At 40.9% G+C, this 26,262-nt stretch overlaps 1 protein-coding gene across 2 annotated transcripts in view; it reads left to right on the top strand.

Annotated features, from left to right (window-relative positions):
• Positions 1 to 4,345: 4,345 nt before the first annotated feature.
• Positions 4,346 to 26,262, top strand: part of LOC140464491 (netrin-3-like) — a 187,840-nt gene continuing 165,923 nt past the window's right edge. Inside the window, exons 1-2 of one of the 2 annotated variants that reach the window (XM_072559616.1) lie at positions 4,346 to 4,543; positions 24,601 to 25,667. In XM_072559616.1, coding sequence (XP_072415717.1) covers positions 24,641 to 25,667 — 1,027 coding nt within the window. In that variant the 5' untranslated portion in view covers positions 4,346 to 4,543; positions 24,601 to 24,640. Of the gene's footprint in view, positions 4,544 to 4,734; positions 5,082 to 24,600; positions 25,668 to 26,262 lie in introns of those variants that run through there. The other variant, XM_072559615.1, reaches the window with a different exon arrangement.

Genomic DNA, 26,262 nt, shown 5'->3' with positions numbered 1-26,262 from the left:
ATACTGGGTGGTCAACAACAGAGGCAGTAGAGCTGTCAGTGAATTGAATTGGTGCCATCAGTGTAAATGTGGAAATTGAAATTGTGTTTTGGATGATGTCACTAAGAACAAAGGGATAAGAAGAGTACAAAAACAGGTCCTTAGGCCCACTAAGTCTGTGCTGACACATGGCACTTTCCTAAACTAAAGACCTTTTACTTCTATGTGGTCCATATTCCTCTTTTCCATACCTATTCATGTGTCTGTCAAGATGCTTTTTAAACGTAGCTGTTGTATCTACTTCTAGCCCCCATCTCTGGCAGTGCATTCCAGGCACTGACCATTCTCTGTGTAAAAAATAACTTTCCCCCTTTAACGTCAACCTATGTCCCCTAATAATTGACATTGTTACCCTAGGAAAAAGACTGACTATCCATGCCCTTCATTGTTCTGTAAACTTGTATCAGGTTGCCCTTCAGCCTCTGATGTTCAAGTGAAAACAAACTAAATTTGTCCTATCTCTCCTCATACTAATATTCTCCAATGCAGGCAACATCCTGGTAAAGCTTTTCTGTACCCGCTCCAAAGCCTCCACATCCTTCTGGTAGTGTGGCGAGCAGAACTGTACACAATATTCCAATGTAGATAACTAAAATTCTATACAGCTGCAACATGACTTGCCAACTTTTATACTCAATGCCCTGACTTATGAAGGCTGTATGCCTTCTTGACCATCTTATCCATTTGTGTTGCCACTTTCTGGGAAGAGTCTTCCACTAAAATTAGGTGCCAGAGGCTGATTCCACCCCCACACCCACCTCATCATCACCATTCTAGCCCCTATAACAAAACGTTATGCAGACTTGATGGATGAGCCGCATGTAGATGAGAAATAGGCAGGGGTCAAGGACAGGTCCTGGAGGACACAGAGGTAAATAATCATGCAGGAGTGTAAGAGAAACCATTCAAGTGATCATCTAGTCAGAACTAAAAAATAAAGAATGGATGGAACCAGTCAAGCATAACCCCACCACATGATTAGACAAGAGTGTGGAAAAAAGCCATTTGGCCATCAAGTCTGCACAAACCCTCAGAAGAGCATCCCACCCAGCCCCAGCCCCCATTATATTCCATAACCCCACATTTACCATGGCCACTCTACCTAGCATGCACATCCCTCAACACTCCAGGACAATTTTACAGTGGCCAATCCACCAGAGCTATACATCATTGGAAGTAATGATGTGTTACCTGTGGCAATGGTTACACACAGTCTTTGCATTAATTCTTGCTCAAATTCAGTGGTGTCTTTTTGTCCATGACTTTCCTGGAAAGCATGTCTAAAATATGGATTTGATCCTGATAATTGGTGAGAAACTACTGCATAGACAAGAGGGGATTTTTAACTACAAAGTTATGGGAAATTATAATAGCCTATGAAAAATTGATAGTGTCAATTTACTTACTGCATTTACATTTCTACAACAAGGCATAAATACTGAGATGTCTTACAAGGTGATAACTCTAATGTTAAAAATATCATACCCCATAGCAACCAGACATCTATAGCGTATGATATGCATCCATCAGGAATGACAAGCAACTCACACAGAGTGAAGCTGAGTCACGATAATTATATAAGGACTAGAACTAGTCAAATTATATTTTCCCAAAGTGGTATCCTAGTGTATAAGCATAATATGTCCATTTACATCCTTGCAATTATTTAGCAGAGCAGGTTTTCTATTATTCAAAGAGCAAAAAGGAGATGTATTATTGCGCAGATCTCAAAAGGGCACAATATCTTTAAGACATTAACTTTATGACATCATGTGATGTGATGCTCTAGTATTGTATAGTTCATTAATTCGCAAATGATCTGTTAGCAAATGGCCACCTCAACTATGTAAGTAATGTTATATTAGTAAAAGCAAGTATATAATCTAAACTTTGTAAGTGTGAGGTATCATATTCATTTACACAGTTGTTAATAAACATCCAGTTCTCTAACTCACTATGAATCTTTGTGGTATATGTTGCATGGGGTTAACATATAGAAAATCATGGAGCACTTCAGACTGGCAGCAAGTACTCACATTGTGCTGGAAGCAAGTGATGACATCAATGGCAATCATTTGAAGCATCTATGGAAAGATTCGCGCAACATTTACTCAAATGGGCATGAGGTATATGTGTACTTTCTGCTGTCTTTCTCCAAGATTGGGTGGACAGTATTTCTGTTCCATTTTAATCCATCTATAATACTTGAAGCTAATTTACAATTTAAACATCAAGCATTTGTTTTGAATAATATTTGATGAGTAGTTTACTGTGAAACTGAATTGAGATTTGCATATATTTTGTAAAAGATGGACAAACTGTTTAAAAAGAGGTGTAATCTATTCAGACTTTTCAAAAGGACTTCAATAAGGTATTACATAGTGTGCACATAACTAAGATCAAAGCATGTGAAGTCAGGAGGTAGGAATTAGAATACACAACCAACCGGCGACCAAACAGGGAACAGAAATAATAGTTAAAGACAGTTATTCAAGCAGGCAAAGGGTGGGAAATGGCCTTCCATGTGGACCAGTGTTGGGTCAACTGGTACTCACCATTTACATAAATAAATTGAACTTAGGAATTGGAAGTAATTTCAAAATTTGTGAACCACATCAGGTTAGATGTTGCATTAACATGTAGGAAGACTGAGATAAAATAAATGAAAGTATTAATAAATGTAGAAGTGTGACATGATGCATTTTAGCAGGAAGATAAAGGAAACCACACAGTTACTGCCTTTATAGTAAGAGTATGTATGAAGTATAGCAGCAGAAGTATCTGAGGATATATATTCCACAACCACAAATAGTTACATGAGTGAATAAGATTTTTTTAAAGTTCTTTTCAACAAAAGGATTAATTTCCTGAGGAATTGAATTGAGAAAATGAAAATTTATGTTCAATTTATATATTACTTTGGTTCAATCACAATCTGAGTATTCTGAACAGCTGTGGTCTCTATACTATAAAGAAAATGACACCATAGAAGGTGCATAAAATACTTACAAGGATGGTACCAAAACGGAAAGGAGATACTTTGAACAAACCGGAACTGATAATAAACCTGATCATTTATAACTAAATTTGATATGGTAGATACAGAAAAATTCCACCTGCAGATGGGATTAGAATCAGATTCATGAATATAAGGTGATTATTAATAAATCCAATTGGGAATTTATGAGAAACTTTTTTTTAAACCAAGAATGTTTAGAATGTGGTACTCAGTACCATTTGGAATGGTTGAAGCTAGTAGCACAGACCCATTTAAAGTGAACCTAGGCAAGCATATGACAGAGAAAAACAGAAAAATATGGTGACCAGTTTAGGTTAAGATGATTAGGAGAAAACTGTATTGAGCTTAAGTACTGGCATAGACCTAGTTGGGCCCAGTAATGGCCCAGTCTGTATGAGAGATTTAATGTAATTCAATAATAATAAGAATGTATGTGTGATATATGATCATAACCACCCCATAATGTACAGATGCTATGTGTGTTATAAAATGCAGTCAGGATATAGGTTGCACTCTGGACAGTACTACATTGACAATATGTGAATCACAGTCCACAGCAGCAGAAAACATATGAAGTTAATGCATGATATGCTGGCACATCATATAATGTATAAGATACAGAGTGGAGTATGAAAATATATAGCATTGTAATACAAATTACAGTGTAACAATTTGTGATAGACAGAATTGGGAATGGAAATAATGTGCACTTCTATAGAACTCCCCAGAATTTTGTGATGACCCAACATGGTTCACAGTTAATGAAATATAACTAAAATACAGTCAGGCACTTGTAATAGCCAAGTTGCACAAGGCAAACAATAATCTGTGTTATAAACAGAAAATGCTGAAAACGCTCAGGATATCAGACAGCGTCTTGAAGAGCCGGTGAAACTCTAGATGACTTGCTGTCTATTTACAGTAGGTTTTTTTGTTTGAAATTTACAGCATCAGCAGTGTTTTGCATTTGACCAGATGTGATGTTGGTTGAGGATTAATTACTGGCCAAGAGACCAGAGAGAACTCCTTGATCTCCTTTGAAATAGAGTATTATATCCACAGGAACATTGGTTAAAACCAACTGAAAGCTGACATCTTTGTCTCTTCAGCACACCGTCATTGTTAATCCTCTGACAATGTAGCTCTGTCTCAGTACTGATCTTCTGACAGTGTGGCACTCCCTCAAAACTGCTCCTCTGACAGGGTAGCACTCACTTAGTCCTAACCCCTGGTTGATGTAGCCACCTCCCCCCCCCGCACCCAGTACTGCGTTGGAGTTTCACCTTGGATAATGGGCTGAGATCCTGGTGTGGGATTTGACTCTTTCAGTTTGTTGGGAGGGCATTCCTCACTGTAGCACCGACGAGCGTTTCCATCGCTCGGTGTCTGTATAATGTAACTGTGTGTCATACAATAGATGGAATGGATGTGATCTAGGGGCTATGTGTGAGGTACACTGGGAGGTGTGATCTGATATTGTTACGGGTAAGATCCATTTCTATCAATCTGTTCATTAGCTCGACTTGTTTTTTTTTAGCTATTCACCATCTTCAGGCGACGGAGGGACCGGGATCCCGTGCCCCCGGCAGGTGTGTGTGCTCAGTCCCCGGGACTAAGCCACTAGCCGTGCCGGTTCCCTACAATTTCGGGTGTTTAGGTCGGGCTCTCGCTTCCTCCGCCCAGCTCGGTTTCAGGCTGCTGCGCTGGTTTGATGTTTTTTAAACCTGGTTCTCATTTGCTGGTTTGGCATCATCAGGCTTTCATATTATGGGTTATTTGAGTTCCTCCCCTCTTTAATTCCTTTAAAGCTGTGAAACATTAAGCACTCTGTGCTAGTCTCCGCCGCCCGTTTGGTTTCGCTCTCTCGCCTCTGCCAGTCCCGCTCTCATTGGTTCCGCTGTCGCTGAGGAGGAACGGGGCAGAGGGAACCGGTTCGGCGGCCAGTGTCTCCCCGGCCAGAGCAGCGCCCAATGCCGCGGGAGGAGTGAGGACACAACGGCTTCCCCTCTCAGTCCGGACTGCAGTAAGTTGCTTCATCCTGACTGTCTCCCGGTTAGGATGGTCCCAGCTCCAGGCTGCTCTCAGGACCTGCTCTCTCTTTCTCTCTCTCTGTAATAACATCTCCTGGACCTGCTACCTGTCCTCTCTTTCCCCCACCCCCGCCTCTTGCTTCCTCTCTCTAACTTATTCTCGCGTTTGATCCCTTACCATTTACTCTCCCCTCAGGGTTTTCATCCTTCCCTCCCTGCATTCACAGTTATCCTGCTCTCTTTTTGTCTGATACTCACTGAGACAGTCTGAGTGCCTGTCCCTCAGCCCTGCCTGCTCCCCTGTCATAACTCGCTCCCACAGACGCACACACACACACACACACACCCTCACTATCTGGCTGCTCTCTGCCTGGTTCTGTCGTGCTGTCCGCGGGATCCTTTATTAGGCAGGAGTTGGCGGTGTTCGCTCCTCTGTCCGCCGTACAGCCAGCCTGAGGACGGCACTGTGTACCGACTGAAGGCGAGATCGCCTCTTCCCAGGGAACGGCCAGCAGCAGGTGCGGCTCCCGGAGGCCGGGAGGCAGAGTTCAAAGGAGCGGCGTGAACCCCCAACTCCACCCCCCACCCCCGCCTCCCCCAGTGAGGGTCCCGGGGAATGGGGTAAACAGCCCCCAGTGAGAGTCCCGGGGGGATGGGGTAAACAGCCCTCAGTGAGAGTCCCGGGGGGAATGGGGTAAACAGCCCCCAGTGAGGGTCCTGGGGGATGGGGTTAATAGCCCCCAGTGAGGGTCCCAGGAATGGAGTCAACCCCAATGAAGGTTCCCCTGCTTGTGGTCTCCCCTAGACCCCACCCCAGTGAGGGTCCTGGGAATGGGGTAACAACCCCCAGTGAGGGTCCAGGGGCAGGGCAAGGATTTCCCTCCTCCTTCCACCCCGCCCCAATAGTAAAGGTCTGGTGTTACCATCCCCTTCCCCACATCCATAGTGAGGGCCCCGGGTCCCGAGTTAGCCTCACCCCACAGTGAGGGTCACTGTTGGCTTCGCGCTCCAAGAAACAGCAATCGGTTGGCCTCACCTATTTTCTTGCTAATTCTTTATAATATTTTATATTTATCTTTTACTTTCGAAAGCTCTCACTTAATGTGGGATTTGACCTTCTTTGCAGATGAGTCGCTCTCACGTTAATCTTGTGAAATATTACGAACATGTTCCAGTTCTGCTCTTCCCTCTGCTTCCACTGTGAATGAAGTATTCAATTTAGCCAGCATTTGATATTGAAGCCGCCCATTCTAACAGGAGTCACTGGTTCCATCCAGACTGCGATTCCTGGCTGGGTTCTTCATTGCAGGCGCTTTATATCCCGGCCCTTCCTGCTTCACTCCTTTCATTCAACTATTTCAATGTTTTCGTCAAGTTTTCAATCACTCACTGTACATTTTAAAAATATTTACAGTTTGCTACAAGATGCTGAAGGTTCAAAGTATTGTAATGGAAAATATTGAAATAAGGCTGTTGAAACACTGGAATTATAATGAGTGACAAAGCTGAAATCCAAATTTGTTGTTCCCAGTTAGAAAAATATCAGCTGAGAGCCATTTCTGAATCCTGAAATGTTAACTATTTACAAAACTGGCTAATTATTTGCTTACTGATACTTAGTCTGGATCCTACCAAAACCATTTGGCTCTAGGCATGGTCCAAACAAAAGAGCTGAATTCTACAAAAGACAGTAGAAGTCCCTGACATCCAAGGAGCACTTGACTCCCTGTGACATCAAGGAGCCTGAGCAAAATTGAAGCTCATGGGAATCAGAGGGAAAAAGAAAATCTGCACTGGTTGGAATCATAACCAGCTCAGAGTTAGATGGTTGTGGTTATAGGGGGCCAAATCCACAGGGTGATGGTGGTTTAGAACCAACCATTTTCACCTGCTTCATTAATGACCCTTCCTCTCAAAATCAGAAGGGAGGATGTTCGATGGTTGCACAATGTTCTGTGACATTCACAACTCTTCCAATATTGAAGTATCCTATGTCCATAAGCAGCAAGACCTGGACAACATCCAGGGTTGATCTGACAATTGGCAACTAACATTTGTTCTACACTCGGCAAGTGCTAGACATCTCCAACAAGATAAAGTCTAATCAATACCCCTTGGCATTCAATAATATTGCCATCACTGAATATCTTACTAGCAACATCTTAATGTTACAGTTGACCAGAAACTTATCTGGACCAGCTATTTTAATAATGTGGCTGCAAAAACTGGTCAGACACTGAAAGTTTTACATTAAGTACTTTTCCAAAGCCTACCTACCATCTCCAAAGCAGAAGTCAGTGATGAAATGCTCTTTGTTTGCCTGGATGGATGCAATTTCAAAAATACTTGAACAGCAGTGCAGTCTTAAGAAACCCACTTGATTGGTACTCCATCCTTCACCCTAACTGTTTAGTCCCTCTACCATCCAGTGAACAATGGCAGCAGAGTTGATAAATTTAATAGACTCTTTACAAGTACTTGACAAGATTGCTTTGATAGTATCTTGAAAAAATGTTATCTTTCCTATCTAAAAGGAGACTTTCAGCAGATTAATGGGAACACCATCACCTGCAAATTTCCTTCCAAGCCCACCAGCATCAGCTGTAATATCGTTACATCTTCCAGCTACTCCCTTCAAATTGCAGAGTAAATTCTATCATATTATGATCACTGCTTCCTAAGGGTTTCTTCACCTTAAGCTCCCTTATCAAGTCTGCCTCATTGCACATCACTAAATCCAGAATTGCCAGTTCCCTAGAGGGCTCCACCTCAAGTTACTCCAAAAAGTCATCTTATAGACATTCCACAAATTTATTTTCTTGTAAACCACTACCAATCCTTGCCTCATTTGCACATCGCTCTCAAACTGTACAGTGAATCTGAAATGGGGTGGAGATTGCTGGGGGGTCTTGGCGGGTCAGGCGGTGCCTGTGGAGGGAGGTCAGAATTGGCATTTCAGGATCAATGACCAATGGATCCTGCTGGGCCTGCTGGGGTTCTCCAGCAATCTCTGCTTTTGCTGATTTTCAATCTATGCCCTGTCATACCTTTCTCTTTTAATGAGCAGAAACAGCTTCTCCCTGTTTATTCTATCTACCCCACTATTGCTTTTGAAAACCTTTATCGGATCTACTCTGACCCTTTTCTCTCTAAGGCTATTGTTTTCAATTCTCATAACTTTGTTTGGTGACACACCCCAGGATCTTGCCATTGGGCGTGTGGGTCCTATTCTGATTTACCTTCCTGGAGTACAGCGCACCGCATTTGGCTGGGTTGGGTTCCATTTGCCATTCCTTGGCTCATTGACCCATCTGATCAGGGTCGTTTTGTGCTTTGTGGACACTAGCCATTTGGATACAAAATTGGCTCAAAGGTAGGAAACAGATAGTGGCGGCGGAAGATTGTCCTTCAGACTGGAAGCATGTGACCAGCAATGTACCGCAATGATTGGTGTTGGATTCACTGTTTTTTGACATTTATATAAATGATTTGGATGTGAATATAGGTGGTATAGTTAGTAAGTTTGCAGATGACACCAAAATTGGTGGTGGACAGTGAAGAAGTTTACCCGGAGTGCAGCGGGATCTTGATCAGATGTGCCGAGGAGTGGTGGGTGGGGTTTGGTCTGGATAGATGTGTGGTGCAGGATTTTAATGGGTGTGGAGTGGGGTGAGACTTGTGCACTTGCTGGTGGAGTCCTGGGGAGAGTTGCCAAACAAAGAGACCTTGGAGTGCAGGTGCATAGTTCCTTGGAAGTGCAGTTGCAGATAGACAGGATAGTGAAGAAGGTGTTTGGTACACTTATTGGTCAGTGCATTAAGTACAGGAGATGGGAAGTCATGTTGTGGCTTTGCAGGACATTGGTTAGGCCATGTTTGGAATACTGCATTCAGTTCCGGTCTCCCTGACACGGGAAGGATGTTGTTAAACTTCACAGAGTTCAGAGACTTTTTAAGTAAAATTCATTTACGGGATGAGGGCATTGCTGACCAAGCCAGCATTTATTCCCCAGAGTGAAGCTAAGAGTCAACCACATTGCTGTGGCTCTGGAGGCACATGTAGACCAGACCAAATAAGGATGGTAGATTCCTTCCCTAAGGAACATTAGTGAACCAGATGGGTTTTCCAACAATTAGCAATGGATTCACAGCCATCATTACACTCTTACTTCCAGATTTTACTGAGTTCAAATTACACCATCTGCCATGGTGGGAGTTGAAACCGGGTCCCCAGAACATTACCTGGGTCTCTGGATTAACAGTCTAGTGATAATACCACTGGGCCATTACCTCTCCACTTACAGGGATATTACTAGGAGAAAGTGAGGACTTATAGCAATATTACCCAAACTGAAGGGTTTGAACTACAGAGAGAGGCTGAATAAACTGGGGCTTTTTTCCGTGGAGCATCGGAGGCTGAGGGGTGATGTTATAGAGGTTTATAAAATCATGAGGGGCATGGATAGGGTGAATAGTCAAGGTTTTTTCCCCCAGGGTAGAGGAGTCCAAAACTAGAGGGCGTAGGTTTAAGTTGAAAGGCTTAAAAGCGATCTAAGGTACATTTTTTTCACAGAGAAACTGGTGCATGTATGGAATGAACTGCCAAAATTTAGAAGGCCTCTGGGTAAGTATATGAATAGGAAGGGTTTAGAGGGATATGGGCCAAATGCTGGCAAATGGAACTCGATTTATTTATGGTATCTGGTTGGCATGGACGAGTTGGATTGAAGAGTCTGTTTCTGTGCTGTATATCGGTGTGACTCTATTTGGTCTACAAATATATGACTATATCTTCATAATCACTGTGCCAAATTCCAGCCATACACTCCTGAATAACAACTGGCTGTACCTCCACACCTGTAGATTAAAGCAATTCAATGAGCTGCCCATGACCACTTTCTCAAGAGCATTTAGGGATAATCAATAAATCATGATCTTACTATTGATGCTCACATTCCAAGAGTAAATAAGAAGTATCTTACCGTGAAACTATCCGACACTGCCTACAACGTGCCTACAATGTGCTTGGCCACCTGTGCCTACAATTATTGATTCGGTAAAAGAAAAAAGTTTTTAAAAGTACCTATAGATAAATAAACCTGTCTCAAGATGCTCTGAAGCATTTGAATCAGTGAAATATTTTTGAAGTATAGTCACAGTTGTACAGCAGACCATGTAACAGCCAATTTATTCACAACCAGATCCCACAAACAATGTTATAATGATCAGCTAACTGTTTTAGGACATTTTAGTTAAGGCATAAAGATTAACCCTAGAACACTGGGGATAAACCTTCTACTCTTCTTCAGAATCATATTGTGGAATATGTTGTGGCCATTTTAAAGAGGAGACTGGACCTCTGTTAAATATTTCATTAGAATGATGCCACTTTACAGCTAACAGTCTGTCAGTTCTCCCCCCTCATTACTGTCCCTTCAACAGTAAAGCGCTCGCTCTGTAGTTACTCTCCAACATTGTAACACTCCCTCAGCATTAACTCGTCAACTCAATCTTTATCCTCAGCATTTTCAACTCGGGATGGATAATAAATGCTGGCCCAGCCAGGGCTGCCCACTTTCCATATCTGAATAAAAACTTCATTGAGCTCTAATAGAGCTATTTAAAATTATGAAATGTTTTGAAAGAGTGAATACAGAGAATGTTTTCTCTTGTAAGGAAGAATATAACTATTGGCCACCAATGTTAGTGTTCAAGAAATTCAGTAGAGCACTTAGAAGAAGCATCTTTACCCAAAAAGTGGTATGAATGTGGAACTCAGCCACACAGGGAGTAGTTGAAGTAACAGAATGGATCTATTTATGATGAAACTACGCAAACTAAGAAATAAAGGAAAATAGAGACCTATCATTCCATTGATTCTATTGATTTAGATGAGAAACAATGTGAAGATGATTGAGTGGAGCATAAACATTGGCACTGACTGCTAAATTTCTACTGTAATATTCCTTCTACAGTACAATGCTCCCTCAGCACTGCACTGAAGAGTTTACTTGGTTCACACGCTCACTTGACTACGCTTTCTTTGTATGATCAGTTAAATTAGTTATTATGTGCTTTGGTTGTGTAATCGCAGTTTGATTAGCAATGGCTTTCTTGAATCATAGACGAATAGTGATTACTTAGGTGTGATTGAAGAAGATATCCTATAGATTTGTGTCTACCAGAGGATGTCAAGATCATCAGAACAGGGTGGGAGAAAAAAGAAAGAAATTACAGATTATGTAACAATGGAATAGTGTTCGACCTTGTAATGGGTGGCACGGTGGCACAGCAGTTAGCACTGCTGCCTCACAGCGTCAGAGACCCAGATTCAATTCCTTCCTCAAGCGACTCTGTGTGGAGTTTGCACATTCTCCCCGTGTCTGCGTGGGTTTCCTTTGGGTGCTCCAGTTTCATCCTACAATCCAAAAATGTGCAGGTCAGGTGAATTGGCCATGGTAAATTGCCTGTATTGTTAGGTGAAGGGTAAATGTAAGGGAATGGATCTGGGTGGGTTGCGGGTTGTGTGGACTTGTTGGGCCAAAGGGCCTGTTTCCACAATGTAAGTAATCTAATCTAAAACATGATAAAAAATCTGAAGGTATCAAATTCTAAATGTTGTTAAATTGTTTTAAATAATTTACCCAGTAACATTTTGTCAAGCATTCAAACAAACATTTTCACATGTATAATGAATGTAAATATCTGACTGTGTAGGGCTTCTGTTCCTGAGATGCATCGCAGTCTGCTTTCAACAAAAGGGAGAGGGTTTCTTAAAGTAAAACTAGACAAACTCTTTTACCAGGGTGGGAAGGAGAGCAGAATTTGTGTTTGCTCTTAATTATTTCCCTCCTGTGATTCTGGTTCACTTGTTCACACAATTATTTTCTCTTTAACACATATGCACACGCATTTTCAAATTTGTACACAATTCACAGGCATACTACGTCTTACACGGACTTATGGAAAATGACTAATCTTAATGCAGTGAGCATGGACTTGGTCAGGGTAAAACTGAACCAAGGTATGATAGGAAAACTAACAGGCTAGATATGTTCCATTATGAAAAAAAGCTAGGGCTTCTTGAATGATTAGGAAATCAGAGGATATCATGAAACAAAAAGAAGTGGATCTATGACACATATCTAATGAGTTCTTCAAGTGAGAACCTGGTCAAGTACAATAACTGGAGAGGTAAAGTCAAGAGGAAAATACAATGGACATGAAAGAAAATGAGCAAATAATTTCAGTATTCATAAAGGGGAACCCTAGGAGCTTCCACCACCATGTAAATATCAAATGGGTAATAACAGGAGGGATGGAGGCCGTCAAAAGAGAAAAAAAATTATAATTGTAAGGGGTGCAGAACAATGTTAGAATATTTAATATATTGCTGATTACTAAGGAAGATAGCACTGACAGGGAATCTATGGAAATGGAGATGGTAGAGGTAATGATTTGGGGAAATTCTTAGGTATGATGTACTGGCAAAGTGAATAGCTTGTATCTCTGCTACCCTGGAGTGGAGATTGTGAAAGAGCTTTCCATAACCTTCCAATCTTTCCTGGATTTGAAAAAGGTAGCAGAGGATTGAACAGTGGCAAATGTGACATGCTTGTTCAAGGGACACATTTCCAGACATTACACAAAAAAAATCTAAAGAAGTGAGGTTGCTGGAAAAGGGTCACTGGACCAGAAACATTAACTCTGCTTTCTCTGCACAGATAATGCTGGGCCTGCTGAATTTTTCCAGCAATTTCTGTTTTTGGTCCCAGTCATTATAGTTTGGCCAATTTAACATGAGTGGTGCATAATGCTTTAAAAATAATAAGCAGGAGAAAACAATCAACAGGCAGCCGAGGTTTGAGTTAACTAATAAGAGTCAGTGCGGATTTATAAAAGGCAGAATGTAGTTGAGTATTTTAATTGAACAGTTTGATGAGATAAAAGAGAAAGTGGATGAAGGAAATGCAGTGGATGCTATGTCAAATGTGTTGTTAAAATCCATACGTGAAGTACTAACTTAAAAAGATTGAGGCTCAGCAATAGGAGGGTGAATGTCAGTTCCCTTAAAAGACATGACTCAAGGACAGAGTCGAAGAGCAATGATAAACGTTTGTATTTCTGATTGCAGGATGATGAACAAAGCTCAGTGTTTGGACCAAGTTTCATATTTAAATAGATAGTTTCAAAATTGAAACATGGAGTAAATTTTCAAGATATGCTAATGATGCCAACCTTAAAGGTGTGGCAGACACTGATGATCATATGCTACTAGAATAGGCAGATCAGTGGCAGATGGAATTTATAGAAAAGTGTGAGATGGTGAAATTTGTTAGAGATAGGGGGATGTAATATAGAATCAGTGGCCTAGCTCTAAACATTGTGCAAGGACGGAGGAACCTTGAGGTCATGTACGTAAATCTTAGAAAGCAACAGAGCTCATGGAGAGTAGTCAGTAATATGTACAGAATATTGGGTTCATTAATTGAGATAGTAAGTAAAAATGTAGGATTGATAAGATTAATCTTCATAAAACTCTGGTTGGGGCTCCCCTAGAGTATTGTGGCCAATTCTAGTCAGAACTTTAGGAAGGTCCTTGAGAAGGTATAGAGAGGATTCACCAGAATTGTCCCAGATTTGGACGGAGAAGCTAGATTTGTCCTCCTTGGAGCAAAGGATACTTTGGAGAGAATAGTGAGAGGTCTGTAAGATTATTTCAGATTTGAAAAGGTAGATCAAGATAAATGATTCCTACTTGCTGATAGCCCAAGGAGTAGGGAACAGACGTAAGGTTTTTGTTAGAGGTGCAAGGGATAAGTAGGGATGAACTTTGGAACGTCTTGTCTTTCAGGGTGGCAGGGGGAAGATGATTGATGCTTTCAAAAGGAAATTGTATGGGCACCTGAGGGAATCAAACTTGTAGGGCAAAGAAGACAAAATGGAAGAACAGAATGGAACTGATTGCTTTATACAGAGTTGCATTGACTCAATGGACAGAATGGCCTCCTTCCATGTTGTAATAACTCTCTGAATTGATGACACCATTGTGTTTTGTTCATGCAGTTACTAGTCACTAAGTCTTCAAGTTATGCTATTAACCTTAAACTTATGCTCACTAATCCTTTTTATCTCACTGCCTATTTTATGAAACTCTAGTATTTACAATTTGTTTACTTCTCAGCCTATTCTTCAGCCATGATTTTCAGACAGCAGTCTTAATGGATAAATGTAGCAGACCAAATCCCAGTCAAATACAATGCCTCCTTGCCTCATGCCAAACTATTCACTCTTTCTAGAAGAATAGTGACCAGACATTAGAACCCTAGTTGATTTCCCACTTTATACCTCGCAGCACTCCAGTCCTTAGATCCTGCATTCCATGCTCAACCTTAGGAACTGACACTTTTCATGATTTCTGTTGTTCAATGCATGACTTTAAACATTTCAACTTGCCCTCAACCTCACTGATTTTACTTTGTTACTGTTTGAGAACTGTGTATAATTTCAGTTGGGTTAGTGCACTAGTTTTGAGTCTGTTTAGCTTCAGTCAGCTTTGCACATCTGGAATAACTTCATATTTAAAAAAAAAACTTTTCTTAAAATGCATAGCTTACGATCTAGTGCCATAGAGGCAGGAAAGCAATCACCTTATTTGTGTAGGAACAACAGAGAGGAAGCACTGTTCCAGGAGGAGAAACAGAGTAATATCTGTGATGCAAATTCTGTTGGAATTACTGCACCGCAGGAGGTGGAGGAATGCCTGCAACATGAGATTTGCAGGAATACCTGGGACAAAGGTTATGGAGGAATACTTGTGACCACAGAATCTGCAACGTCAGCATGTAATTTAGACAGAAAAATTGAATTATGTCAATGCAATCACAAAGTGATCTTTTTATCTCGCCTATCTGTCTCTCCTTGTCTGTGTCTCTTTGTATTTCTTGAAACTTCTATCTGCCCCGCTTTCTCTCTTTCTCCCACCCCTATTTTTAAATTTTTGATTGTGTTCTCATATTAATCTAGATTTGGGTGTGGAGGGCATGATTTCAAAATTTGCAGTTTACACAAATTTAAAAGTAGGGTAGTAAGAACTGTTCGGAGTTTACTATAGTGATAAGAGATCAAGTGGACATGGATAGGCTGATGGATTAGGCAACAAAAATAAATTGCTGGAGAAACTCAGCAGGTCTGGCAGCATCTGGGCAGCATGGTGGCACTGTGGTTAGCACTGCTGCCTCACAGCGCCAGAGACCCGGATTTCATTCCCGCCTTGGGCAACTGTCTGTGTGGAGTTTGCACATTCTCCCTGTGCCTGCTTGGGTTTCCTCCAGGCGCTCCGGTTTCCTCCCACAGTCCAAAGATGTGCAGGTTAGGTGATTTGGCCATGCTAAATTGCCCGTAGTTTTAGATGAAGGAGTAAAGGTAGGGGAATGGGTCTGGGTGGGTTGCTCTTCGGAGGGACTTGTTGGGCCGAAGGGCCTGTTTCCACACTGTAAGTAATCTAATCTAATCTGTGGAGAAAGTAGAGTTAATGTTGAGTCCAGTGACTGTTCTGAAGGAGGATTTGAGTTATAGAGTTGAATAGACTGGAGCTTTTTTCCCTGGAGGCTGAGGGGTGACATTTTAGAGGTTATAAAATCATGAGGGGCCTGGATAAGGTGAATAGACAAGATCTTTTTCCTAGCGTGGGGGAGTCAAAGACTAGAAGGCATAGGTTTAAGATGTGAGGGGAAAGACTTAAAAAGATCCTGAGGGGTAACTTTTTCATGCAGATCGTAATGCTTATATTGAACGAGCTGCCAGAAGAAGTGATGGGTACAAATACAACATTTAAAAGGCATCTGGATGGGTAAATGAATAGGAAGGGTTTAAAAGGATATGGGCCAAGTGTTAGCAAATAGGACTAGGTCAGTTTGGATCTGGTCGGCGCAGACAGGTGGGACTGAAGGGTTTGTTTCTGTGTTATATGCCTATGATTCTAAGGCTCACTGTACTTAAAACATTAACCCTCCCTGTCCTGCTGAGTTTCTCCAACAAATTTTGTTTTTGTTTCAGATCTTCAGCATCTGCAGTTCTTTGTTTCATTTTAGTAGTAGAAAAGGCAGGTGTATAGAAAATGAAGTTTAATTTAAGGAAATGTGCAATGATTAACTTTAATAGGTGCAATAAGGACAGACAGGTTATAATTCTGAAGGAGTGAAATGAAGAAGACTTTGGGTTAAATGTGCACAAATTATTGGGTTGGTTGGTTGACAAAACACATCCAGGGCTTTAGTGATGATGAAAGTTTATAAAACATTTGTTCAATTTTGGCTGAAATATTGCATCCAATTCTGAGTACCTCACTTTAGAAGGGATATTAAAGTTTTAAAGGGAATGCAGGAAAGATTTACAAGAATTTTTCCAGGGATTAGAGACTTCAATTACGGACATAGATTAAAGAAACTGGAGTTGTTCCCCTGAGAAAAGAAAAGGTTTAGTAATTTGATAAAGCAGTTAAAATCATGAGGAGTCTAAACAGTGTAAATAACAAGAAATTGTACCATTTAGTGGAAGGGTTGAGAACTAGAAAACACTGATTTATAGTGATTGACAAAAGAACTAATGCAAAGCTTTCTCATGCAGTGAATTGTTAGGATCTGGACTATATGTACTGACTGAGAGTGTAGTGTAGACAGACTAAGTCATGAGTTTTAAATGGGAATTGAATGATTAATTATCTGAAGAGAAAAACATACAGGGCACCAGGGAGAGGGCAGGGGAGTAAGACTAAGTCAGTTACTCTTGCAAAGTAACTCCATTGACATAATGGGCTGAATGGCCTCATTCTGTGCTATAACCATTCCACAATTCTATTATTCTATGATTTTTGAACCTTTCTTTGCTAAATCTAGGAACTTGGTCTTCCTGACATAATTCTCACTCTAAAAATTGATTTGGTGCCTTTTTTTGTGTTGGTGTGCCTGTCACTGAAAGTGTGTCAGTGCTGAGGATTGGAACATATCTCTGTTACGTGTTGGCATAGGAGTCAGGTAGGCACTGCATCATAACGTTATTGCCATGGGACATTTCTATGAGGCTGTTTTTGTGTGTCTAGCATTGTTTGTTTCGGTTGCACCTGGAGTACCATCAGTTTCCAATCATCCTAATGCATAAAGGTGGATAAATCCTCAGACCCTGATCAGGTGTACCACAGAACTCTGTGAGAAGCTAGGGAAGTGATTCCTGGGACCCTTGCTGAGATATTTGTATCATCGATAATACCAGGTGAGGCACTCTAAGACTGGAAATTGGCTTTAAGAAGGGTGATAAGGAAAAGCCAGGGAACTATAGACCAGTGAGCCTGATGTCAGTGGTGGGCAAGTTGTTGGAGGGAGTCCTAAGAGGCAGGATGTACAAGTATTTGGAAAGGGAAGGACTGATTAGGATAGTCAACATGGCTTTGTGTATGGGAAATCATGTCTCACGAATTTGATTGAATGTTTTGAAGAAAAACAAAGAGGATTGATGAAACAAAGTGGTGGACATGATCTATATGGACTTCAGTAAGGCGTTCGACAAGGTTCCCCATGGGATACTGGTTAGCAAGCTTAGATCTAATGGAATACAGGGATACATAGCCATTTAGATACAGAACTGGCTCGAAGGTAGAAGACAGAGGGTGGTGGTGGAGGGTTGTTTTTCAAACTAGAGGTTTGTGACCAATGGAGTGCCACCAGGGTCAGTGCTGGGTCCACGACTTTTCATCATTTATATAAATGATTTAGATGTGAGCATAAGAGGTATAGTCAGTAAGTTTGCAAATGACACCAAAATTGGAGGTGTAGTGGACAGCAAAGGTTACCTCAGATTACAACGGGATTCTGATCAGATGGGCCAATGGACTGAGGAGTGGATGATGGAGTTTAATTCGGATAAATGTGAAGTGCTGCATTTTGGGAAAGCAAATCTTAGCAGGATTTATACACTTAATGGCAAGGTCTGAGGGAGTGTTGCTGAACAAAGAGACCTTGGAGTGCAGATTCATAGCTCCTTGAAAGTGGAGTCACAGGTAGATAGGATAGTGAAGAAGGTGTTTGGTATGCTTTCATTTATTGGTCACAGTATTGAGTACAGGAGTTGGAATGTCATGTTGCGGCTGTACAGGACATTGGTTCAGCCACTTTTGGAATATTGCATGCAATTCTGGTCTCCTTCCTGTTGGAAGGATGTTTTGAAACTTGAAAGGGTTCAGAAAAGATTGAGAAGGATGTTGCTAGTTTTGGAGGATTTGAGCTATAGGAAGAGGTTGAACAGGCTGGGGCTGTTTTCCCTGTTGGAGGCTGAGGGGTGACCTTATAGAGGTTTATAAAATCATGAGGGGCATGGATAGGATAAATAGACAAGGTCTTTTCCCTGGGGTGGCAGAGTTCAGAACTAGAGGGCATAGGTTTAGAGTGAGAGGAGAAAGAAATAAGAGACCTAAGGGGCAAATGTTTCAGGCAGAGTGTGGTACGTATATGAAATGAGCTGCCAGAGGAAGTGGTGGAGGCTGGTACAATGCAACATTTAAAAGGCATCTGGATGGGTATATGAATAAGGGTTTGGAAGGATATGGGCCAGGTGCTGGCATGTGGGACTAGATTGGGTTGGGATATGTGATCGGCATGGATGAGTTGGACCAAAGGGTTTGTTTCTGTGCTGTACATCTCTGTGACTCTATGACTGAATTATGTTTCAAATTTTAATATCAATGATAATGTGAGTTTTTACTTCATTGACATTGAGTTGAAACTGTCTGAAGCTCTCTCACATTTCACTGTAAAAACCGTCAGAATGGTGGGAGGGTGGGCTGAAGATTTGGAGCTCCAGAGGCAACTCCATTATCAGCACAACATAAAAGATGATTCAATAACAGGCTGCTGTTTTGAATCTGGGCTGGATGTACACAACAGAAGTAGTGAGTATGTAACAAAAGTGACCCATTAACTTGAATCGCTATTTTTCTCAAAAAAGTTGATTTAAGCCTCCATCTTCTTCATGTAGTTTAGTTATTTAGCTCTTAAAACTATAAGACCTAGGACCATTTGTTCCATTATGACTGATCTGATAATCCTTAACTCCCTTTTTTGTGCTTTTTCTTTATAATCATGATTTCCTTATTGATTAAAAATTTGTCTGTCTCAGCCTTCAATATACACAACAAACTCCACCCCTACAGTCCTCTGTGGTAAAGAATTCCACAGACTTACTATTCTCAGAAGAAATTTGTCTTCATCTCTGTCCCAGCTGGGTGACCCCTTCTCCTGAGATTCTGCCCTCTGGACCTAGACTGACCTACAAAAGGAAACAACCGATCTGTACCTACCCTGTCAAGTCCCTAAAGAATCTTATGTTCCAATAAGGACACCTTTCATTCTTCTAAAATCCCAATAAGTACAAGCCCAATTTACACAACATCTCCTCATTTGACATTCCCATGACATCCAGAATCAACCTAATGAACCTTCTCTGGACTTCTTCCATTGTTATTTTCTTTCCCTAGATAAAGGGACCAAGATAGTCACAGTATTCTAGATGTCATCTAACAGGTTCCCCGTAGTTTTAGCAGAATGTCCTTATTTTTATATTCCATTCTCTTTAAAATAAAGGTCAATATTCTATTTGCTTTTCTCATTACCCATTGAACTTGGATGCTAGTGTTCTTGTGACCCCCAAATCACTCTATACTACAGCTTTCTGTGGTCTTATTTCATTTAAGTAATATTCAGCTCCTCTATTCTTCTTGCAAAATCTCACATTTTCCAACATTATACTCCCTCTGCCAATATTTTGACCTCTCACTTAATATTTATACCCTTCTATATATTTTGCAATCCTCACCACTTGCCTCCCCACCTATTTTTGAGTCACTGCAAAATTAGCAACACCGCATGCATTTCTCTCATCTGAGTCAGTAACATGTATAGTAAATAATTATGACACTGGCACTGATCCCTGTAACACTCCTCTGGTTTAGATTTCCATCTGTATTTGCCTCCTTACTGTCTTCTAATTCTTAGCTAATTCCTTATCCATGTTAATATACTACACCATCACCTTATGCTCTTATTAAATCGTCAATAGTACCTTCTCAAAAGCCTTTTGAAAATCCAGATATAGGACATGTACTGGATCCTCCTTTTTGTGTCCTGCTCATTACATCCTCAATGACTTATAATAAATTTGTAAGGCATGATTTTCCCTTCATGAAGCCATGGTGACTCTGCTTGAATAAATTATGTATTTCTAAATGCTTTGCCATTATGCCCTTCATAATAAACTCTAAGGTTTTCCCAATCACAGCTGTTTTGCTAACTCATCTATAGTTGGCTGTTTTTATCTGTCCCCTCTTTTAATTTTAATAAGAATGTTAGAATGGCTGTTTTACAGTCCTCCAGGACTTTCAGGGAATCTAATGAATCTTAGAAGATTACTAACTGTGCACCTACCATCTCTGCAGCTACCTCCTTTAATGTCCTAGGGTGGAACCCATCCAGGGGAGTTATCAGCCTTTAGCCCCATCTGTTTCCCTAATACGTTTTCCTCTAGTGACAGTTATTGTATGTATTTCTTTTAGCTTAGTATTTATGGAATGCTGTTAATGTCCTCCACAATGAAGACTGAACTGAAGTATCCCCTCTGACATTTCCTTGTTCCCTGCTATTTCCCAGCCTCATATTCACTCTGACCTCTCTTTTTTATATATTTATAAAACTCTTCATGTGTTCATTTACCCTCAATTATTATTTTCTCCATCTTTACTATTTTTTATCATATTGTATTAGTTTTTAAACATTTCTCAATCTTTACCATTAATCTTTGCCAGATAGTGGTTTTGTTTTTCAATTTTTTGTTATCCCTAACTTACTTTGTTGATCATAGTCAGTTTACTGCCTTCCTAGATTCCTTCTTCCTCACTGGGATATATCTTTGTTGAGAGCCAAAACTATTTTCTTAAGCATCTGCTTGTTTTTTTCCCTCTGTCACTTTGGTTAAACCCATTTCATAGTCCATTCCAACTAATTCTGCCTCATGCCATTGAATTGCCCATATTTAGTTTACACAGTTGTTTTTAATGCAAGTTTCTCACTCTTAAACTGAACACTAAATTCTATCATGTTACGGACACTAATTCAAAGGAGATTCTAAGATTATTTTTTGAATGTACCTGATCATACATCATCAGATCCAAAATAGCCTTATCAGTGGTTCAGTGGTTGGATTGGCAATATATTGTTCTAGGAAACTGTCCAAAATAGACTATGAAATCTTCCTGTGACTACCTCTGCCACAATCTAATTTTCCCAATCTATATGATGAATGTGTTGCCTCTTTTACACATTCTCATTGTTTTATGATTTATTCTTTGTCCTACAATATAGCCATTAATAGGGAACTTATAGATTACTCCTACCATAGTCTTCTTTCACTTGTTATTTCTTACCTCCACCCATATGGATTTTATACCCTTGGATCCAAGATCATTTCTTGCTGTTGCTCTTATTCCATCACTCGTCAACAAATCTCTATCACTACCCTTTGCATTCCTCTTATCCTTTCAAATAATTCACACACCTTTGAATATTTAGTTCCCAGCTTTGATCTCCTTTAACCATGTCTCCATAATGGCTATAAGATCATACCCACCAACCTCTATTTTGTGTCAAACAGTACTTGCATTAATTAAAGAACTATTAATTTTGCCATTTTACCATTTCACCCCCCTCCCCGAAACTATTTGTTGCTGTTTTTCTATTTTTGCATACTGTGTCCCTTTCTGTCCTACTCTATGTATCATCATCCAAAATGGCTGCCCAGCAATGCCACCAAATCCTTTTATTTTGTAAGTCTATGTTTCTCCTCTCCCAACTCCTTCCACTCTCTCTAATTAGTTTAAAGCTGACCCAACAGCCCTAACATTTGATTCATTAGAATACTGGCCTCAGTATGGTTCAAGTGCAGCTCCCTTCTACCCCGATACTGGTGCCAGTGCCCCATGAACACCCACAACAATCTTTGAACTATGCATTTATCTCCTTGACTTTAGTTACTCTATACCAATGTGGTTGTGGTGCAGGTAGTCACCCAGAGATTATTACCTTGGAGGTTCTGAATTTTAATTTCACTCCAAACAGTTCAAATTCTTGCAATGGGTTATTTCCTTATTGGTCTTATCAAGATAATTAGTACCAATATGGACTACCACAAATAGTTCCCCCTCCTCCCACTCCAAATTTCTGTCCAGTCATGAAGAGATGACATTTATCTGGCACCAACAAGCAATACAACCTTGAGAACTCAGTCATACAGCACGGAAACTGACCCTTCGGTCCAACCAGTCCATGCTGAATGTAATCCCAAACTAAACTAGTCCCTCCTGCATGCTTCTGGTCCATATCCCCCCAAATCTTTCCCATTCATGTACTTATCCAAAGGTCTTTTAAATGTTAAAATTGTACCCACATCCATCACTTCCTGAGGAAGTTCATTCCACAAATGAACAACCCACTGTGAGAAAAAGATTTGCTCCCATTTCTGAAATCTTCCTCTCCTCTCACCTTAAAAATGTATTTATCTCCCTACCACTACATATTCATATTTCCCGTCTTGAATGGTTACAGGCCAAATTTGATATTAAATTAAATTAAATAAAGAACTGTGGATCTAGAAATCTGAAACAAAAATAGAAATTGTTGGAGAAACTCAGCAGGTCTGGCAGCATCTGTAGAGAGAAAGCAGAGTTAATGTTTTGAGAAGAAGAGTCACTGGACCTGAAATGTTAACTCTGCTTTCTCTCTGCAGATGTTGGAGACCTGCTGATTTTCACCAGCAATTTCTATTTTTGATTTTGAATTACCTAGTCTGAGGGATGTGACTGTCCCATGGAGACAAGTGTCCAGTTTACTTGCCCCTGCCCTGATGTGGTGCAATGTCTGCAACTCAGACTCCCACTCTTCAACTTGGATCTGAACTTCCTTGACTATGCTACATTTCTACTGATGTGTTTGCCTTGGATCACCTTGCTGTTCACAGGTCCCACATGTTACCACATCATCACATTACCTATCCTGTCATCACTATCATATTAATTAATTACTCTAGAATTCCTGCTCTTAATACTTTATTGCAAGCTTTTTTTTGTTTCTAAAAAACACCATAATTGATCTTATACCTGACAAGTTATTTTTAAGAAAAAGAAAATAAAAGATCAAAGACCTAAATACAAACTGAAGACCTTAGAGTCTAGAAATATTCACCAATCCTATTTGCCAATTTGATGTTTCCCTACACTTGCATCACATTGTGTTTGTTACCTCACTCTGCCACTGGTGGCACAGATGGTAGGCCTCTTGATCCATGGCATTTGTCCTCGCCCACTCACTTCACACTCTGAAAGCTTTACCTTTTGTAGTAAACCTTACATATAGCACCTTGTTCACCATATGCACCAAAGTCTCATGCTGAAACAAATCCAAAGATCATTGTCTCCACTCACATGAACCATGTATCCTTACTAACCATGTGGTGTAACAATTCCTTTCTTATTTAGAACTGCTCTGAGTCACTTCTTAGCTACAGTAATCAACATCTCATTTTGAAAAGGGATTTTACATGCCCAAATGAAAGCTAGCACTATCACTACCCTTTTACCTAGGCTATTTTTTAATGTCTGCACCTGACTTTAATTCTAAAATTAAACTTGAAAAAGATATACCTTGAACCAATTTCCAAAATATATTCACTCTTGTCTTTATTTCACTCAGACAAAGTCTCCACTCACAGCTTGTGTACAGTAGAAAAGTCCTTTTCTTTAAATTTTTAGTCAGGAATGCTGAACTGTTTTATGCCATCACCAAATCACTTGTGTTATTTTCCACCTTTCTCCGTCACCATTAAATCACTCACATGTCTAGTTAATTATCAATTTACCTGCAAAGTCTATCAGGGACAGTGCAATAAAACCAAAGGAGGAAAAATGGGAGAGGAATTAAATCAAAATGGAGTGGGAGGGGCAAATAAGGCACTCCACCACTTCAATACCTACATGCCTCTAAACACATTTCTTATATAGAGTGACTCTGAACCAATTAACTACAGTAATTAGTTTCTTGTCCAAATGAGGAGCTTCAGATTCTGGAGTAGTACTACCACTATTGGGTAGCCACCTCCTTTATTCTCAAACTCTTTTTCTGCTGTCTAGATCTTGTGCTCTGTAATGACTCACAATGTGAAAGCTGACACATGAATGTGAACTATATATGGGAAAGATCCGAGTGGATCTTTTTGGCTATTTAGGCAGTAGGACAAAATGGGCCTGATTGTCTGTACTCAGGTTTCTACACAAAATGAAGGAATTTCATAAGTAGATGATAGTTCTTGGACTGTTCATTATTCATCTATTTTTATTGAAAAGATAACACCTTTTAAATTATGTTACTTAAGATATTGTAACTGTTTTGATTTGACGGTGCCCTGTTTTTTTTCGCAGGTCCTATTGTGTGTTGTTCTTGGAAACGTTTCTTCCCTGAATGTTGATGATGCAGTTTGGTTTAGTGCTGCTATTTGCCTTCATTCTTGGGGCTTCCTGTGCTCTCAACGCTTTTGCCCCCCAGCAAGGCTCTTCTGATCCTTGTTATGATGAAGGAGGGCAGCCTAAGCGCTGCATTCCTGATTTTGTCAATGCTGGCTTTGCCAGGGAAGTGCAGGTGTCCAGCACATGTGGGAGGCCTCCAAACCGATATTGCTTCTACAATGAGAAGATGGGTGTGAAAACTAAGATGTGTCAAATCTGTGATGCTTCAGATCCCAAGAATGCTCACCCTGCCACTTATCTGACCGATTTAAACAATGCTCACAACCTCAGCTGTTGGCAGTCAGAAGAGTTTTCCAATCCCATGCACAATGTTACACTCACTCTCTCTCTGAATAAGAAATTTGAAATTACTTATGTCAGTTTACAGTTTTGCTCTCCTCGGCCAGAGTCTATGGGGATATTTAAATCGATGGACTATGGGAAGAACTGGGTTCCCTTTCAATATTATTCCTCACAGTGCCGCAAAATGTACAATAAGCCAAACAAAGCAATTATTTCCAAGCAGAATGAGCAAGAAGCTCTGTGTACAGATGGATACACCGACCTCTACCCTTTGACAGGGGGCTTGATTGCATTTAGTACCCTGGATGGACGACCTTCTGCCCAAGACTTTGACAGCAGTCCAGTCCTGCAGGATTGGGTGACAGCCACAGATATTCGGGTTGTGTTCAGCAGAGCTCACCTCCAGCGGGAGCTGGACAGACATTACAGTGGTAGAGATGGGAAGGAGGATGAGGCGAGTATGGTGAGAGAGTCCTACCATTACGCAGTGGCTGACCTGCAGGTCGGTGGCCGCTGCAAGTGTAATGGGCATGCTTCACGCTGTGTCAAAGACAAAGAGGGCAATCTGATCTGTGACTGTAAACACAACACCGCTGGCCCAGAGTGCGACAGGTGCAAACCCTTTCACTATGACCGACCATGGCAAAGAGCAACTCTTCGAGAAGCGAATGAGTGCTTGGGTAAGTCCAACCTTTTGGATATTGCTGTAACTATTGACAACTTCCTGCTTTCATAGTTAACTAATCAGTTCATCAATGAGAGAGGTTGCCTGCACAACAGCAAGTGTGGAAGCTGTTAGAATCTATTATTGGATTAGTGGTGCTGGAAGAGCACAGCAGTTCAGGCAGCATCCAACGAGCAGCGAAATCAACGTTTCGGGCAAAAGCCCTTCATCAGGAATAAAGGCAGTGAGCCTGAAGCATGGAGAGATAAGCTAGAGGAGGGTGGGGGTGGGGAGAGAGTAGCATAGAGTACAATGGGTGAGTGGGGGAGGAGATGAAGGTGATAGGTCAAGGAGGAGAGGGTGGAGTGGATAGGTGGAAAAGAAGATAGGCAGGTCGGACAAGTCAAGGAGACAGTAACTGAGCTGGAAGTTTGAAACTAGGATGAGGTGGGGGAAGGGGAAATGAGGAAGCTGTTGAAGTCCACATTGATGCCCTGGGGTTGAAGTGTTCCGAGGCGGAAGATGAGGCGTTCTTCCTCCAGGCGTCTGGTGGTGAGGGAGCGGCGGTGAAGGAGGCCCAGGACCTCCATGTCCTCGGCAGAGTGGGAGGG

This window comes from Chiloscyllium punctatum, chromosome 40, assembly GCF_047496795.1.
Source record: "Chiloscyllium punctatum isolate Juve2018m chromosome 40, sChiPun1.3, whole genome shotgun sequence".
NCBI lineage: Eukaryota > Metazoa > Chordata > Chondrichthyes > Orectolobiformes > Hemiscylliidae > Chiloscyllium > Chiloscyllium punctatum.
This window is presented reverse-complemented; position numbering and strand designations above follow the sequence as displayed.